Raw genomic sequence first — 18999 nt, forward strand, 5'->3', positions numbered from 1 at the left:
GTTTTGCTTACCTTTACTGAAACAAAATAGTCAATAAAGTACGCTGCAAAGAACCAAGGCAGTTCATGAAGGCGGCCATTGACACACTTGTACCCAGTCTAACTCCAACAAGTGCCATATGAAGGAATAATAAATCCAGGACTGGACTTACAGCTCACGAGCGGAAGATCACGAAAAAAGAGAACGACCATATGATTAACATATCTAAATCTCGGCTTCTTTGTGTTGGAAAATATATTTTTAAGGGCTTATTTTGGTTGGATTTATCCTTAGGAATTCTTTTTAGAAATATAGCAGTTACAGTAGAACCCCGTTATCGTATTATCGGGGTGTCAGTATTAAGCGGGCACTCAGACAAAAAGTCACGGACACATGTTTTATTTGCACAAAGACGAAGGAAGACATTTTTACAGCAACAAAACGTTGTTCAACTGTACTATCATACTCTCTCGATAAAACTAATTTAGTTTTTAGGGATTTGCCTATTTTTCACTGGGAAAATGAGATTTAGGTCACTGGGACTGGGATTCGGAAACAAAAAATGGAAATGGGAAGCATGTCAGTACATGACTAAACCTGCATATTTTACGCTCTATAATATTTTTAAAGTTCGGCATAGAATAGTTAAAACGCTGAAAACTCTGAAACAAAACCACCGCACTGCACGAGTGTCCATCATTTTTTATTTTTTTTTTTACTTACTCAGCGGAACAGCTATGAATGAGCATGGGCACAAATGGAATATTCAGAAGTGACAGCAAGTTGTTATCAGTCAGGGTACTGGAAGGTAAGGGATAAAATCTTGATAGCTATAGTTAAAGCTGTAAAAAATTTCTATTATTCTCTTCAAGACAAACGACAAATGAAAGGTGATGTTCTCAAAAGTATTAGTGAAAAGAACTAGCAGAGCATGATTTTGGATAGTCCAGTCCCTGAACCAAACCAAGGGAAAACGGCAGAGATGCGTGGCGTTTCTTACATGTAACGTGTGCGCTTACTACGCTAGGGTAAAAATAACTCCCTAAAATGAAAAATTCAACTACGCAATCAATTAGACTGTAATAAGGGACGCACCATTATTTTCTTGGAGGGGGGGATGAAAAATTTTCCTCTGCAAACTTTTTTTTTTAGTTTATGCACCTCTGCAAACATTTTTTTTCGAAATTCTTACTATTTTTTGTTAACATATCGTGTTTGCAAACAATTTATTTTGTCTTTCCAGGCCCTGCAAACAATTTTTTTCAATATTTTTCATCCCCCCCCCCTCCAAAAAAATAATGGTCCGTCCCTTAGCGCGACATCTGCAAGAAAAATTGTCGTAACCGGCTTTGTCTAAAGCCTTAATTAAATGAATAAGTACTAAATCAACAAGTACTAAATTAAGCTAATGAACTTGTGACCCTCACTTTGGTTTACAAGTTTTTTTTAATAATTTCAATCGTCTGTATACGTCTGCCCGGAGAGAAAAAATATTTGAGAAGCGGGTAAGTTAAAAAATTACAAGAGTTCAAATGTTTGCTTTTTTGGCATAAAGAGACAAACAGATCCAAGGATTGCATGCAGAGGATTGAAATGATTGAAATAGCAAAAAAAAAAAAAAAAACTGACCATCGTCCATTGTAGACCACACTCGACGATGTACATCTGAGTATATGCGCTTTAATATACCACTGACCAAAAATCTGTTAGCCGCGGGCCGCTGGGCCGCGGGCCGTTGGGGCCGCCGGGCCGAGGCCGCTTTTAGCAAAACCCGATTTCAAGAGCAGTATACTAGAAAATGAGATATTTCTGAAAAGAACGCCTAAAGATAAATCCAGCCAAAATAAAGTCCTACAAAATATATTTTTGAGCACGAAGAAGCCGAGATTTAATGATATGTTTACCATATGGTCGTTCTTACTTCGTGAGCTAAAAGTCCAGTCCTGGATTTATTGTTCCTCCACATGGTTCTTGTAGGAGTTAGACTGGGTACAAGTGTGTAAATGGCCGCCTTCGTGAACTGCGGTGGTTCTTTGCAGCGTACTTTATTGACTATTTTGTTTCAGTAAAGGTAAGCAAAACTTTCTTATGTTGACAGCACTAGCGTATAAGCTTATACATGTAGCAGTCTTCTTTATGCTCAGCTGAAAGAAGAAACACAGTGGTGAATTGGCAAATGGTTTAAAAATTTAAAAATGGCTGCCATTTTTGTTGTCGGGTAATCCCTGCGTGAAACCTAGGGCGCTTTCCATTCGACAAAAAATCCCGGTTTGAAGTTCCGGGTATTACGAGCAGCGAATGGAACAGTATTTTCCGGTTGTTTGCACCAACAAAGCAAAACAAATGGCGGACTCGTTGCTTCTTTTACTTTCTTTGCAGTTGTTAGACGACTCTGAAGTTAAAACGAACGATATTTTAAGGGAGGACGATAATATTTTTCAGTGTAGCTAGCTGTTACCTGCGAAGAAGTTTAAATAGAGTCCTTCTTTTTTGCGACTACTTTGATATACGATACCAGCATACTGTATTTTCCTGACGAGTCCAAGAGTCACAATCGAAGGACAAGAGAAACATGCGAGCTGTTTACTCGCTAGGCCGTGCTCACAGGAAGGATACCACTTCGTAATGGATCTGGAGTAAGGACGAGCAATTATTCATGCTCGAGTAAGAGCCGTAATCTTTCGGTGACAAACAAACACGCCGAGCACTGTGTTGAGAAGCCATCTTGACTTTGATTCCAGCTCGGAGAAGCTGGATCCAAGCAGGAATTTTATTCCGTAAAATTTCTGTTCCATTCGCTTCCCAACCCGGAATCCCCGGAATTTTTGGTTGAATGGAAAGCGCCCCTAAAGTTTTTAAAACAATGTTAACATTCCGTGACACATCATACCTATAAACGTAGGATTCTGGACAAACGTCTGACAATTTAAACAATGATGTTAGATGAATAATTATATTCCTTATTTTATCAAGAATGAAGCTTGTGCATGCTTTTTAAGGTAATACAGTGGCTCATCCTTGGTTTAAAAACCTGTGAAACTCACCATTGACGTAAAACAAAAAAACCAACAAGACAACAAAGAACCTAGAAACAATATAGAGCAGAGAAACAAATTATAGCTCCAAAACAAAGAAAAATTTCACAGGTTTTTACACTGAGGTTAACCCTATACAATACACTCAGAGGGCTACTTTTGTCGAAAAAAAAACAAAAATAAAAGTCAACTGTAAAGCTGATATCTCCCCAAAAATGAACATAAAATCTTAAAACGCGCCCCTGGAGGCCATATTAAATAATGGCTGTGCCATTTTTAATTTCGTTTAGCCCTTGTACACTAATGGGCTACTTGCATTTAAAATTCGCCCCCTCCTGTTGAAGACAGTTATTTAATTTTATAAATACCATAACCTTAAACAAAATCCTTTGAAAAATAATGAATGTGCTTTGCTCTCAGTAATTTCATCAACCCTCCAAAGTTAAGACCATTTTAGTCGCCATGGTGACAAAAATTTTAGAGTTGCGAGCTTGGCGACTAAAATAAAGAAAAAGGATTGAAAGCGTGCACTTAATTTAGTGACTAAAATTTTTTACTAGCGACCAAACTTGAGCAGTCTATGGCCAAATGGCTACTAGCGAAAAAAAATAAACTTGAATGGTTGTATTAGAACGGGTGTTTGGGTCCTGTGCTGTTTTTTGGTTTTTTTTTTTTGCTTTTTTTTTGAAAATTTTATTAAAATAAAAAAAAAAAAAAAAAAAAAAAAAAAAAAAAGCCCCGATTTTGTCATGAGACTCACAGTTTTCACTTCGATCTCACGATGAGAAACAGAAATCTCACGGTAAACGGAGTAACAAGTCATTTGATTAGCGCCTGGTTTAGGACTCTTTTAGTTATTTTTGTCCGTCAGTTGATCAATCTCCCGATTTTTACTGAAATCTCCAGATTTTTTTTACCTCAATCTCCAGATTTCCAGTGCTTTGAGGTTGAGAGGTCTGCAATGTACCATACAGTTAGCCACCAGGAGCATGGCAGGATCATGCAATGAATCCCACTTCCTAGAATGATCTCCCCAATGAAGGAATTTTCCCACTTGGTTCCTACTGTGGAAACATTCCAATCAGGAATATTTATCCTGCCACAAACCCCGTTTTCCCAGGATCCTCCCATGATTTTTGTTGTGGCTTCTGGTAAGATACAGTGATAAAAGAAATACCTTGCAGCGAAAACCCTCATTGGCTGAGTTTCCTGGCTAATATTCCTACAACTGAAGGTGTTTTTTAAATAATAATAAAAACCTGTTCTTTAAGGTGTTCAACATTTATTTGCATTAATTTTTGTATGGCTGACTGAAATGACCTTTTCCATTTTAGAATAAACAAGAGGAAACATTTGCTTAAAGTATACTGATCTCTGATATGAGCCTCAGCAAGAAGGAGGAAGAAAAGTCAACGCAACATGCGAGACCACTTACAGGAGAGAAGACTTTTGAATGTAACTATTGTGGAAAATGCTTTAGTCAAGCAAGTAGACTAACACGGCATGAAAAAACACATACCGGACTGAAGCCTTTTAAGTGCAGCAGTTGTAGCAAGTGCTTTAATGAGGCCGCAAAACTAAAGCGACATGAACGAACACATACTGGAGAGAAACCTTTTAAGTGCGACCATTGTGACAAATCCTTTAGTCTGGGAGGGAATCTAACACAACATAAAAGAATTCACACAGGAGAGAAGCCTTTTGAATGTAACCAGTGTGGCAAGTGTTTTAGTCAAGCAGGAATTCTGTTGCGACATAAAAGATCACATACAGGAGAGAAACCTTTTCAATGTGACCAGTGTGGCAAGTGCTTTAGTCGGGCAGGTCAAATTAAGCGACATAAAAGAACACACACAGGAGATAAACCTTTTAAATGTAATCATTGTGGAAAGTGTTTTAATCAGGCAGGAATTCTAATGCAACATATAAGAACACATACAGAAGAGAAGCCTTTTGAATGTAAACAGTGTGGAAAGTGTTTCAATCGAACAGACATTCTAATGCGACATAAAAGAACACATACAGGAGAGAAGCCTTTTGAATGTAACCAGTGTGGCAAGGCTTTTCGTCAGACAGGTCAGCTTAAGCAACATAAAAGAACACATACAGGAGAGAAACCTTTTGAATGCAACCATTGTGGAAAGTGTTTTAGTCAGGTGGGAATTCTAGTGCGACATAAAAGAACACACACAGGAGAGAAACCTTTTCAATGTAAACAGTGTGGCAAGTGTTTTAAACGGGCTGAAACACTAAGGAATCACTCAAGATTACATCATACAAGGTATAAGCCTTTTACGTCAAACCAGAGCGGCCAATATTTTAAATATAACAGAGCTTTGAAGGCTCATGAAAAAGAACACATAGAGAGGCCATGGACTAATGAGGAGGATGACAATTACTTCAGCATCTCTGAACTTTTAAGTGACATTAAAGAAATCAAACCGGAATGAAGCCTTATCTACATGTACCTTGTGTAAGCTTGATACATTATATTACATTTTAGGGTTTTTTTTTTTGAAAGGACACTGTATGAAGTTTAACTGAAAGAGCAGCATGATACCTCTCTTCTCTTCAGAGGCTCCTCACAGGGGTTTTGGTTGAGCAGAGTGAATGCAGGCACAAGAAAGCAGAGTGAGCAAAGGTGGGAGCGGAGTAAGCACCGCCCAATGAATCTCTCTTCTTTTTTGCCTGCAATCACCTTGCCTAGCAGATTTCTTTCCACAATGAACATCCCATAGAACCTTTGCAGAGATGGGAGGTTTGTTGTAGAGCAGGCCAGTACGAACCAAATGAACTTTGACTTCTCAAGTTATCCCGCTTTAACTGTTTAACATTAACATAGTCTTGCTCTAGTTATATTTCTTCAGGGATACAGATTTGTTTTAAGTTAGTAATCAGTAGTTCTTACCTTTTTTTATTTGATTTATTAAACAGAAATAAACCATGAACAGTCTCTATCCTTTGAAATGTTTAACATAAATCCGTGGTTAATCATTTTTGTCTGAGCTCGCATCAGCTCGCGTGCGCAGATTCCAAATGCAGTTCACTCCAGAATGGCCTTTCTTTTTTTTACGCCAATAAAAAGTTTATACAAAGATGTTATCCGCCAAAATTTTAGCCTCCAACGTCCGCTATAACCCTACGAAATCTTTCCCAAAACTCGACAACTGAACGCCGCCATCTTGGAGCTGGTAATGAATGCGTGACGTCAAAGAGCTCATCCTGAAGTTTGGCGGAAAAATTTAAATACTCGAAACTCCTTGTTTCTTTGTAGTGGCTTTTGTTTGTCAAAATGCCTGTTTGTGCAGCTCCATTTTGCTCAAACAGAGCTCCAAGAAATACAAAAAACAAGGAGTTTAGACTATTAAAATTTTCCCGTCAAACTTTAGGCTGAGCTCTTTGACGTCACGCATACATTACCAGCTCCAAGATGGCGGCGTTCAGTTGTCGAGTTTTGGGAAAGATTTCGTAGGGTTACAGCAAACGTTGAAGCCTGAAATTTGGGTGAATAACATATCTTTGTGTAAACTTTTTATTGGCGTAAAGAAAATAAATGGCCATTCTGGAGTGAACTTCTCCTTTAAGGGTGAGTGGACTTCTCATGAAATAAGTCCTGTTTCATTGTTGTCAGTTTCGATCCCAACAAACGGGTTAAGTTTATATGACAATACGGGTTTGTTTGTGAGCTTATGCATATGCTTAAGGTAATTCATTTTGTAATAATTAAAGTGAAATTGTCTTTTCTGTTTTTATTCGTTCTGGTAACATCTTAGTTGCCGGCTAGCCGATTTTGACCCCCCTGGATTTGGACCCCCCGGTCCAAATCTGCTAGCCGATATGGACCCCCCGGTCCAAATCCACTAGCCGAAATGGACCCCCGGGAGTCCATATTGGCTAGCGAATTTGGACCCCCCTTCGGGAATTTGGACCCCCATCAGAAGTGATCATACTTTACTTTCGTACTCCTGCAGTCGTAAACGAATAAAAGAAAAGATGATTGAATGTCCATACGAATATTTCATGGACATTGAAAAGAGGAAATAGACAACGTACGCCCCGGTGTTTATCAAACACAGCATGCACGCGCATTGTAAAATTTATGTTATTCTCAACGTCCCGAAGCAACGTTTTCCAAATGAAAATCAAGTGTCATTTTTGTTGACCCGAGCCTAAAGTGCAGAACCAAATTTACAATTGCGTTTTTTGTTAGTTTGTTCTCTACATCTGAAATTATAATAAGACATGTTCGGCTAATAAGTCCCTTACTGTCGAGTTAGTTTATTAGAATAAATGTTCGGTTGAGTGAATTTACAAAAACCTGAAAAGATACAGAACAATAAGATTACTACTGGACTCTAATTACATTGTTTTCTTTTTGCAATTGTTTTTGTTGATCTGAATATAAAGGCGCAAAAAAAGAATAGAACGAAATTCGCGTTTTTCTTAGACTTTGAGTTACCGTTAGGTTATAATTGCTACTATTGCTGATTGCAATTATTTTGTCTATATTAAGGCGTAATTTAAAAATAAGAATAAAAGTTCTCGATTTTCTAAGACTTTAAGTTAATAATACCGTAAGATTATAACAGGATCCGTAGTTAGACGCTGTCTTTAGTCAGGTCTTTAGTTTACAATAAGCTTTGCAATGAATTATAGTAATTTTCGGTAATAATTTACAGGCCTGCATAGAACGCAAAATTGCATCGCTATTACATAAAGTTATTTTATTTACTATAATAAAAATGGCAGAATTATAACGAGTTATGCATTTGTTTTCATTCCCTTAATTACAAATTTTGTGTTGTCATTCGAGGAAACGTTGAAAAATATGCTTGCAAATGGAAAATTTTACTGAGTAAGAAGGAGACAAAGCTTAAATAACAATTGTTTAGGGGGTCCAAATCGGCGAAGGGGGGTCCATATCGGCTAGTGGATTTGGACCGGGGGGTCCATATCGGCTAGCGGATTTGGACCGGGGGGTCCAAATCGGCTGTGACACGGTATCACAGCAGATTTGGACCCCTTCGCAGATCTGGACCCCCCTATTAAACTGTTATTTTAAGCTTTGTTTCAACTTTTTCCTTGATTCACAAAACAAAATTCATTACTAAAGATGATGACAAATGCATATTTCGTTATAAGTATTTATAAACTCGCTTTTAACGCTTTTGGTGAAAATCTCTTCGTTTCAAGTTTCCAACTTACACCAAAGCTTAACTTGTGGTAAGCCCTACTTACACTACAAACAAAACACTTCTAACGCAGCCACTAAGTCAAAACTTTTATTTGCTCTATCGGCAATGCAAAAAAACTGTTGTATATTCAGAAACTCCTTAGAAAGAAACCAACGTAATTAGGGTCCAATAGAACATTTATTCGAATAATAGAACTAATTCGTTAGCTGAACTTGTTTTTATTTCGGACGAATACAACAAACTAACAAAACGCGATTGTAAAATTCGGCTTGGGTAAAAAGGAAATACTTGATTCTCGTTTGGAAACCTTTCTACAGACTGTTGAGAATTACATTATTGCGATGTGCTGCTGTACATTTCAAACATCCAACGTTTTATATTTAATAATAATAATAAAAAAATGTCATAAATAAAGAGAAGATCCTCGCAGTTATGAGCAGTTGCAAAAAATTAAACCTAAAAAGAATTCAAATTGGGCGACTGTCTAATTGGTGGGTGGATCTTGTTCCACAGAACAGATACCCTGTAGTGTAGGAAATAAGAACTAGTGGTAACCACAGGTTAGAAAGTGCGGGCCTAGATGCACCTTCCTTCATCTCCAGGTGACAAAAGCGTCGATCTCAATTGATAAATGTTCATGACACTTTCTTCGCATTCTAACCGAAAAAATTTCTCAACTTCCAGTTTGAACGACACATTTTCGGGTACTTTTGCAATGTCAAGAACACGTAACTTAGGCCACCTCATTTTCACGCCGGCAATTACTCCGACAGGTCGCGAAAATTTATCAGAAGTGTCGATAAAACGCTGGACAAAAGGCAATAATTATTCCAAGTAACGCGTCACGCAAGAAATGGATGATTCAATCGAGCATGCGGTGTACTCGGGGGGTGTTATTGAGATGTGATCTTGTTTGGTCGGTGAACTCGCTATGTTGTAAGGAATCATTCGTTTTGCCGTGGTTTGTCTGTGATACAATCACAGTAAATATTCTCAAAACCAACGGCTAAACAACGTCAGCCAAACGTAGTTTCCAATCTTCCATGTGACAGAAGTCTTGATCTTATGTGACAAACTGTTGAGGTTGACTTATGTTTCGCTCTGGTTTCGCATTCTAATCGTTCTTGAAGAACAGATTTTCAACTTCCGGTGTTTCAGCAATCTGTTGTGATTGACACATTTTCGCATTCTGATCGTTCTTGGTGAAAGAACAAAATTTTCAACTTCCGCTTTGCAGCTAGTCTTTTATAAACGTGGCGCGCACGCGTTATACGCAATCCGTTGGTCACTGTCAAGATTAGGGTTGCGGGCCTCTCTTGGGCCCGCAATAAAACAGTTTGAATAAAAGTGCCTGAGATTGTATTTGTGTCAGTTTGAAATATTCATTTTTTGTAAAAATTTGCCTCAAATAATTTATAATGGAGAGAGAGTCTTATGAACTTCACAAATAATTATGGCTTACTGTTTCAGTCTTTGAGTTTCTAACCTTTCCAAGATTGTTCCGAGTCCCCTATTTTTCTGTAAAGCTGTAGAGATAAAATCGTTTTGTTCGACAGGCCACCATCTTGGTTTCTGAACGTGAGCGAAAACAGGAGAAGTGCAAAAACCCTGTGGGTAGGGATGCAGGGTGTTTATAACCTGTGGGTGGGCAAGAGCCACCACACCTCTACCCATAGGCATTTTGCACTCTTTCTCTTCGCAGTTTTTGCTTGCATTCAGGAACCAAGATGGCGGCTCATCAAACTCACCGATCAATCTCTATGACTTCACGTAAAAATAGAAAACTGTGAACTGAATCTAAATCCTTCCCAGCCATTTCACAAATCACTTGATGAAAACCTCATAAGAAGTAAGGGTGACAATTCTGGTAGCCCTCACACCACTATTGCGATTAAACTTCATGCAGGTATGAGGTAACTAGGTACAGACTGTACATGTTAATAAGGCTTCATTCCTGTTTGATTTCTTTAATGTCGCTTAAAAGTTCAGAGATGCTGAAGCAATTGTCATCCTCCTCATTTGTCAATGGCCTCCTCTCTACATGGTGTTCATTTTGACGAGCCTTGAAAGTTCCTTCATATATATGACCCTTTCCACTCTCGTTGCACACAAAAGGCTTTTCTCCTGTGTGTGTTCTTTTATGTCGGTTTAAACTCCCTGCATGATTAAAACACTTGCCACACTGGTTACATTCAAAAGGCTTCTCTCCTGTATGTGATCTTGCATGTACTCTTAGTGATCCTGCCCGATTGAAACACTTCCCACATTGGATACAATCAAAAGGCTTCTCTCCTGTGTGTGTTCTTTTATGTTGCTTTAAATTCCCTGCCTGACTAAAACACTTGCCACAGTGGTTACATTTAAAACGCTTCTCTCCTGAGTGAGTTCTTTCATGTTGCCTAAGTGACTTTTTCTGTACAAAACGTTTGCCACAACGGTTACACACAAAAGGCTTTTCTCCAGTGTGTGTTATTTTATGCTGATCAAGTGATACAGTTCGACTAAAACTTTTCCCACACTGGTTACATTCAAAAGGCTTCTCTCCTGTGTGAGTTCTTTTATGTTCCTTAAGATGTTCTGCCCGGCTATAACACTTGCCACACTGGTTGCAGTTATAAGGCTTCTCTCCTGTGTGAATTCTCTCATGTTTCTTAAGATTTCCTGCCTGGCTAAAACATTTGCCACAATGGTTACATTCAAAAGACTTCTCTCCTGTGTGGGTTCTTTCATGTTTCTTAAGATTTCCTGCCAGACTAAAACACTTGTCACACTGGTTACATTTAAAAGACTTCTCTCCTGTGTGAGTTCTTTTATGTTCCTTAAGATGATCTGCCCGGCTATAACACTTGCCACACTGGTTGCAGTTATAAGGCTTCTCTCCTGTGTGAATTCTCTCATGTTTCTTAAGATTTCCTGCCTGGCTAAAACATTTGCCACAATGGTTACATTCAAAAGACTTCTCTCCTGTGTGGGTCCTTTTATGTTTCTTAAGATTTCCTGCCTGGCTAAAACATTTGCCACAATGTTTACATTCAAAAGACTTCTCTCCTGTGTGGGTTCTCTCATGTTTCTTAAGATTTTCTGACAGACTAAAACACTTGTCACACTGGTTACATTCAAAAGGCTTCTCTCCTGTGTGAGTTATTTGATGTCGTTTTAAATTTCCTGTCTGGTTAAAACACTTGCCACACTGGTTGCACTTAAAGGGCTTCTCTCCAGTATGTGTTCTTTCATGCTGTTTTAGATTCCTTGCCCGACTTAAGTACTTTCCACAATGTTTACATTCAAAAGGCTTCTCTCCTGTATGTGATCTTGCATGTTGCTTTAATTGAAACAATTTTTCTTCTTGATTCTTGCTGAGGCTCATATCAGAGAACAGTATTCTTTAAGCATATGTTTCCCCTTGTTTATCCTAAAATGGAAAAGATTTATTTAATTAATTAAAGTTTATTATTTTGAAGATGAGGGTCAGAAAGGGTTTTAAGTGAACCGTGATCGCCTATTTTTAATTGCCGTGAATCATGAAAGAATTTATTTTCTGTAATCTGTGAATGAAAGTACTCTCGTGATTCCTGAAATAACTACTTTATTTCTCGAGATTCGTAAACACGGTCTTTAATAGGCTCATTTTCCGTGAAATATTCAATGTTTATAGTAGGAATGCATGTCAGTGATGTCAGAACTCAAAATTAAAACCCTTGCGGAATTTGATCTTTCAAGATCAAGTCTGTCAACAAAATGCCATGCTCGTTACGCACTACCAAGACTACCATGACATGTCAAGACAGCATTCAGTCATGAATTATTGTAAATTTAGTATTTTAGAGCATGAAAAACAATTTTTTTTATGTGTATACGATAATTCAAAATTTTTTGACACATCAGTTTTGTAGTACTATATGGTTACAAAAAAGGAATTATGCATTATTCATGAAAAGTCTGTTTTAATTCCTGTGAACCATGAATTTTCGATTTTAATTCCCCTGAACCATGCATGACACTCCCTCTTTCCGACCCTCTATAGATGATAAACACCAATAATAATTATATTAGGTTCTCAAACTCATTTATAATTCACCAGTTTCAAAGAAAGAAACTCATAACCATGACAGTGGTTCAGATACCTGATCTTAATTAGGATAGATTTTTACGATTTTATTTCTCTGTTTACTCTGTAGTTTTTCTTTCTATCGAGAAGATATATCAAACAGTGTTTCAGTGGCTATCCAAACACCTCTAATTTCATCAAAAATACTCCACTACATGGAATTTTTTTCCCACTGAATCTCACCAAGAACCATAACAACAGTGTTTTTTCTTTGTGGGATCCTAGAAAAACATGGTTCTTGTTACATGGATATTCAGCAGGTTTTAAATCTTGCATTTTACATTGTATGCACTACAAGACACCAAAATTTGCAAGACAATAAACTGCTAAAAATTGGAAACATGATGAAAAAAACATCAAGAAAGTAAAAAATCGCAAATTTGGTAAATTTTGTTTAATCTGCAAGCAGGCTCAGGTGAAATGTTCGATTTAGCATTTCAAGGTACTACAAGATGCAGAAATTTTCAAGACAATTTGTTACATGGATATTCAGCAGGTTTTAAATCTTGCATTTTACCGTATTTTCTCAATTAAATGCCTCTGGCGTTTATTTCAAACTTGGCTCCGTGGATCCGGCGTTTATTTGAATGGTGCAGGATATTTGAGCAAAATTTTTATTAAACAAGGGTCTTTAATCATTATTTGTGACATGAATGCATCTTGCCATCATACCTAAAGCATATTACACCTCAAATAAATGCCTAAAAGGCTTACTTACCACTCTACCTGGGACACCCGGCGTTTATTCGGGGCCCGGCGTTTAATCGAAAAAAATACGGTACATTGTATGCACTACAAGACACCAAAATTTGCAAGACAATAAACTGCTGAAAATCGGAAACATGATAAAAAAAACCATCAAGGAAGTAAAAAATCGCAAATTTGGTGAATTTTGTTTAATCTGCAAGCAGGCTCAGGTAAAATGTTTGATTTAGCATTTAAAGGTACTACAAGATGCAGACATTTTCAAGACAATAAGCTACGGAAAATGGTAAACATGATGAAAAAATGTCTAGTAAGCGAAAAACCGCAAATTTTGGTTGTAGGTAACAAATAAGCCTTTATTTATTACCGAGCTTAAAATTTACCATCTTTATTATTTACTACAAACTTGATGAATTTGACGGTGCTGATCCTAGCAGTATGCAGGACGCGTGTCACATATCAACCTAGTAAAATGGCCCAGCTCACAACGAGTCTCTCGTAGCTCAGTTGGTTAGAGCGCCCAACCGGTATCTGGGAGGCCATGGGTTCGATTCCCGTCGAGGACTCAGAATTTTTCTTTGTCCCATGCTCGTGTCATGTTGAACATCTTATATTTATTATTTATTACCGAGCTTAAAATTTACCATCTTTATTATTTACTAAATAAGCCTTGTGTTTGCAGAATTTCGTCAACCGCAAAATTTGTATTCAGGGACCAAAAAATTGTTTTGTGTGGAGAAATTCGTCAAATGCTAAATTTTGTAAGTCTGTTCAATCCTGGACAAAAATTACAAGAAAACCGTGAAGAAAGCAAAAACACAACAATAATTCCACATGGAAGTGAGAACCCATTGCATTTTGTATTTTTAGAGCTGTGGTAATATTTTGAACAAATAATAAAACAATAATCATTGAATTTGGCTTTTGTAAGATATAAAGAGTGATGCAGGTCTAGCAGGCTGTTATCTGCCAGCAGCCTATAGATTCGGGAAATAACATACTCCTCAATCATCATAATACTTCACATCATACTTAAAGGAGAAGTTCACTCCAGAATGGCGATTTATTTTCTTAACGCCAATAAAAGGTTTATACAAAGATATGTTATTCACCAAAATTTCAGCCTCCAAAGTGCACTATAACCCTACGAAATCTTTCCCAAAACTCGACAACTGAGCGCCGCCATCTTGGAGCTGGTAATGTATGCGTGACGTCAAAGAGCTCAGCCTGAAGTTTGGCGGGAAAATTTAAATACTTGAAACTCCTTGTTTCTTCGTAGTGGCTTTTATTTGTCGAAATGCCTGTTTGTGCAACTCCATTTTGCTCAAACAGAGCTCCAAGAAATACAAAAAACAAGGAGTTTTGACTTGCAATCTTGTCTGAGCTGAAACAAGGTATTATTTCGAGCACTGCTCCTTCAAAAAATTGATCCTGATTTGTGTGGATATGCGTTTGCAGACCTGTTCACTTGCATCACTTCTTGTGTAAAGTTTTATCTGTACTCAGAGTTTATGGTGAGCTTTTTTGAGTGTGAAAGTTTGGGTTAGGGTCTGCTTAACTCTAAATGTGGGTTTACCTCAGTGTAAAAACCTGAGAATTTTTTCTTTGTTTTGCAGCGATTGTTTTCCTGTTCTATATTGTTTTGAGGTTCTTTGTTGTCTTGGTCGTTTTTTGTTTTACGTCACTGGTGAGCTTTCACAGGTTTTTACACCGAGGATGAGCCCTAAATGTTTGACGACCAATCATGCCATGTTTAATACCCAATTACCGTAGGTCATGTTTAGGCAGCATGTGTTCGCAATTAGATGCAAGCGATGGCATTGCTAATTTATCATGCAATGTACTATTGGTTTATCTACATTACATGGGTGAGAGTAATTGTAGAGGTTTAGCTGCATTCTGCAGTCGGCATAATTTTTAAAAGTGGTGAGAGTTTTATTATTTTGTAAAAAAACAAGGCTGCTTTATATATGAAGCAATACATATTAAAGGAGAAGTTCACTCCAGAATGGCCATTAATTTTATGCAAAGATATGTTATTCACAAAAATTTCAGCTTCTAACGAGCGCTTAAACCCTACGAAATCCTTTTCTGAAGTAGCCCAAAACTCGACAACTGAACGCCGCCATCTTGGAGCTGTTAATGTATGCGTGACATCAAAGAGCTCAGCCTGAAGTTGAGCGGGAAAATTTTAATTACTTCAAACTCCTTGTTTCTTTGTAGTGGCTTTTGTTTGTCAAAATGCCTGTTTGTGCAGCTCCATTTTACTTAAACCTCTATTAACTCTGCTTAAACAGAGCTCCAAGAAATACAAAAATAGGTATTTCCGAGTTCATCCTCTTTCAATATTAAAAGAACAATTGCTCAAAAGCGGACACAAATATTTGTGTGTTCCGGCGTTAAATCGGGGCCCGATCGAGTTCATTATTTTCTGCAACTTTTTCAGGTTGATCTATTATTACCTATCCTTCGAGACCCTCGATTTTTCTCGTCGTCCCGCTCGACAATCTGTCTCTGGGTCTCCGAGGATGATCATGTTACCAATGTTGCAGTGTTGCATACGGTACGTGCATGTTGCAATCAAGATTTGTGACAAACAGAACATAAACAACCAAAATGTCCATAAACGGCAATGTCGCCAATGTCCTTCGCGGTAATAAACGTCCTCCTCCACTGTTCGCGTCAGTCATGACTACATGAACGCGAACATTGCTGTTTCGTTTTGTTTACAGCATCCATCCTAGTTATTTTACGCCGGACGTTTCCTTGAACATTATAAAAAATTACCAAAGTAGCAGACCGTACCAGTTTGTCGTAGCAGTGCTACTGAAAAGAATATATTTACTTGTTTGCTTGACCACAATTAATTGCCGGGACCTCGATCGAACGCCCCCAGGGTTTATTTAAAAGTTAGCAGTTTTGACCCGGCCGGCGTTTAATCGGGGACCCGCGTTTAATCGAGAAAATACGACGAAGTCAACAACAACAACAGAGAGTTTCTCTGGTTGATTAAAAATCCTCCCTGAAATAAAGTAAAAAAGTGAAATAGCATAACCGTAACATTGGTTGGTATTGCGTCTGCCTTTTTCTTTTTTTGTGGGTATTTTCACTTACGAGACTGTATCTGTGATCTCCTTCGAAGCAGTCTTTCGTATAGTTTTCGGAATATTTATGTCCGCTTTGCCAGGAATTTTTCGTTTCTGCCCATTCTTATAATCCATTCGTGAGCATTTTTTATTTTAGATATTGAAAGACGGTGAAAGGCTTTTTGTATCTCTTGGAGCTCTGTTTGAGAAACATGGAGCTGCACAAACAGGCATTTTGAAAAACAAAACAAGGAGTTTTGAGTATTCAAACTTCAGGCTGAGCTCTTTGACGTCACGCATACATTACTAGCTCCAAGATGGCGGCTTTCAGTTGTCAAATTTTGGGCTACTTTAGAGAAAGATTTCGTAGGGTTTTAGCGGTCGTTGGAAGCTGAAACTTTGGTGAATAACATATTTTTGTATAACCTTTTTATTGGCGTAAAGAAAATAAATGGCCATTCTGGAGTGAACTTCTCCTTTAACTGATATTAGAGAGCTGTATTGCTTAAAAAAAAGTCCAGGGAAAATCTAAACTAGGCCGCGGGCTGCGGTTCAAGTTTTAGAAAAACATTTTCCCAACACAGGGTTCGTACACTTTTTTAGGCCAAAAATTCAAGGACTTTCCAGGACCTTTTTAGGAAATTTCAAGGACTTTTTTTCATGAAATTTACCCAAAATCAACAAGTTCCAGTCTGTTGTGCCGTTGATGTGCTTGCTGAAGAACTAAAAAAATCGTATATTTTGGCGGTCTTCTCATTGCCTTGAAGCCTTTTGACGTTCAGTGTAAAAATCAACGACTTTCAAGGACCGAAAATCAATTCCAAGTACTTTCAAGGCCTTGAAATCGAACCCTGAAATTCAAGGGTTTTCAAGACGCATACGAACCCTGACCCTCGCGTCGGACATTTGCAGACGCAAATATCTGAAAACTCGAGACTGCAGACACTGCAGCATGGAAACAACAGAGTTGAACTATATATGGTGTTACCATTACCAAATTTGAGAGATTACACGACAAAGATGCGTCTGTATTATCTACCGTTTCTAATTATCTTCCTTTAACTGAGCAGAAAGAAGAATTATGTCAGCTTATACTCTAGGTGCTGTCAACATAATAAAGTTTTGCTTACCTTTACTGAAACAAAACAGTCAATAAAGTACGCTACAAAGAACCACGACAGTTCATGAAGGCGGCCATTGACACACTTGTACCCAGTCTAACTCCAACAACCGCCATATAAAGGAAAAACCTCCAGGACTGGACTTACAGCTCACGAACGGAAGATCACGAAGTAAAGAACGACCATATGATGAACATATCATTAAATCTCGGCTTCATTGTGGTAGAAAATATATTTTTGGAGGGCTTTTAAAATAATAATAATATTTAAAATTATGGCTGGATTTATACTTAGAGGTAGTCTTTTAAATTTAGAAATATTGCACTGACAAAGATTCACAAGGTATAAGTAAACCAAGTACGCTAGTTAGGTGCATTGAATGGTAAATGCAAGACTTTGCAAGAGGGTTAAAGTGATACATTTTCTGCTAGCCCAAGACATCCTAAGCATTTAAAAGGAAATTGAGACCTCAAGAAGACCCCCCCCCCCCCATAAAAATTATACAAGAAAACAAGACCCCTGGCATTTGGCTAAAATCATGTTTTCTAGACACGCATTTTTTGAAGGACCATTCACCACCCCTCTAGTTCCAGAGGTCCTCTCTTTATATTTGTCAATCAAATTTGAGTAACAAACTGCCAGAACAAAACCTTAACCACGTGCGAAGATAAAATTGGTGATAAATAAGAACATTATCAATTAAATGCTCTGGCCAGTAACAGGTAGGCCTTTCTCGATTATGCTAGCATTTGTTTCGGCATTTTTTGGGAAAAAGAGCATTTTTTTTTTTAGTTTTTTCTTGAAAAAGAATTTCTAGCATTTTCTGTCATTTTTCATGACAGTGATCCAGATTTCAGCACTCAGAAGGAGAAATAATCCTAAAATTTCACAATTTTGATTACTTACTTGGATTGTTTTCTGTCTGTTTCGACTGTTGGTGCGTTGTGTTACTTGTGTTGTGTAACTTGTGTGTGTGTTTTTTTAGTTTTTTGAAAAATATGTAGTTTTGTTTATCTTGGTTTTTCTTTGGGGTTTTTGGGGGGGGGGGGGGGTGGGGGGGTTTGGATAAATGGTGTTTTTTTTTTTTGGGGGGGGTGTTTTTTTTTTTTTGGTCGGGGGGGGGGGGGGGGCATATATTTTTCTAATTTTTTTTCCATGTTTTTTTTTGTATTTTTTTATATATTTTTTTATAAACAAACAATTATTAAGTATCACCTGTTGTTGATATGAGCATTTAATATAAGAGTTTGTACGATTTGTTTGAAATAAAATAAAGCATTCTTTGGAATTCAAGTGGCATTTTTTAAAGAAATCAGGCATTATTTTAGCATTTTTTTGGCTTTATGCGAGAATTTCTAGTAGCATTAAATGCCAGTTTTACTAGCATAAATGAGAAAGGCCTAGTAACAGGACACAGGGAATCTATAGTGAACCAATCAAAACTCGAACCAAATAATGTAGTTTTGGTTTTATTAAGAAATGGATGTGAAAAAGTTTAACCAATACAAAGCATAATAATTTGAAAGAAAAGAAAATGTGAATTACTTTTGACACTGAGGACAGAAGTACCAATGTTTGATGTGATTATTAAAATGTATACAGCTAATTCGAGAAAAGCTGTCCGAAAAAAAGGACAAAAGTGTACGTGACTAGACCAAAAGGTAGTATGGGTAGAAGTAGATAGCTACCGCACGTGCTGAATACTAATAAGATGGCTACATGACAAATGTAGCCATCATGTGCACTTTTGTGTTTTTTTTTTTCGACAAC

The 18999-nt window shown here is 37.5% G+C and overlaps 2 protein-coding genes and 1 long non-coding RNA gene across 4 annotated transcripts in view; 1 reads left to right on the forward strand and 2 right to left on the reverse strand.

Moving 5' to 3' along the window:
- LOC144658390 (uncharacterized) overlaps nucleotides 1-18999 on the reverse strand; it is a 53346-nt gene that overhangs the window by 4667 nt on the left and 29680 nt on the right. The window contains exon 2 of the mRNA XM_078518810.1: nucleotides 10320-11621. Coding sequence (XP_078374936.1) covers nucleotides 10320-11576 — 1257 coding nt within the window. The 5' untranslated portion in view covers nucleotides 11577-11621. The remainder of the gene's footprint in view (nucleotides 1-10319; nucleotides 11622-18999) is intronic.
- Nucleotides 772-16404, forward strand: LOC144658232 (uncharacterized). Of its 2 annotated transcripts, XM_078518624.1 has the most exons (3): nucleotides 772-787; nucleotides 1957-2050; nucleotides 4349-6777. In XM_078518624.1, exon 3 carries the CDS (start codon nucleotides 4394-4396, stop codon nucleotides 5462-5464), a length of 1071 nt encoding a protein of 356 aa, XP_078374750.1. In that variant the 5' UTR covers nucleotides 772-787; nucleotides 1957-2050; nucleotides 4349-4393; the 3' UTR covers nucleotides 5465-6777. The 2 variants fall into 2 exon arrangements, 1 of the variants encoding a protein (XP_078374750.1); XR_013571657.1 differs by lacking the exons at nucleotides 772-787; nucleotides 1957-2050 and adding an exon at nucleotides 16364-16404 and having other exon boundaries at nucleotides 4282-6368.
- LOC144658413 (uncharacterized) lies at nucleotides 8412-9565 on the reverse strand. The gene is made up of 2 exons (XR_013571705.1): nucleotides 8666-9565; nucleotides 8412-8632 (listed from the first exon to the last, which is right to left on the reverse strand). It is a non-coding gene; the product is annotated as an uncharacterized LOC144658413 (long non-coding RNA).

This window comes from Oculina patagonica, chromosome 6, assembly GCF_052425735.1.
Source record: "Oculina patagonica isolate OP01 chromosome 6, crgOcupat, whole genome shotgun sequence".
Taxonomy (NCBI): domain Eukaryota; kingdom Metazoa; phylum Cnidaria; class Anthozoa; order Scleractinia; family Oculinidae; genus Oculina; species Oculina patagonica.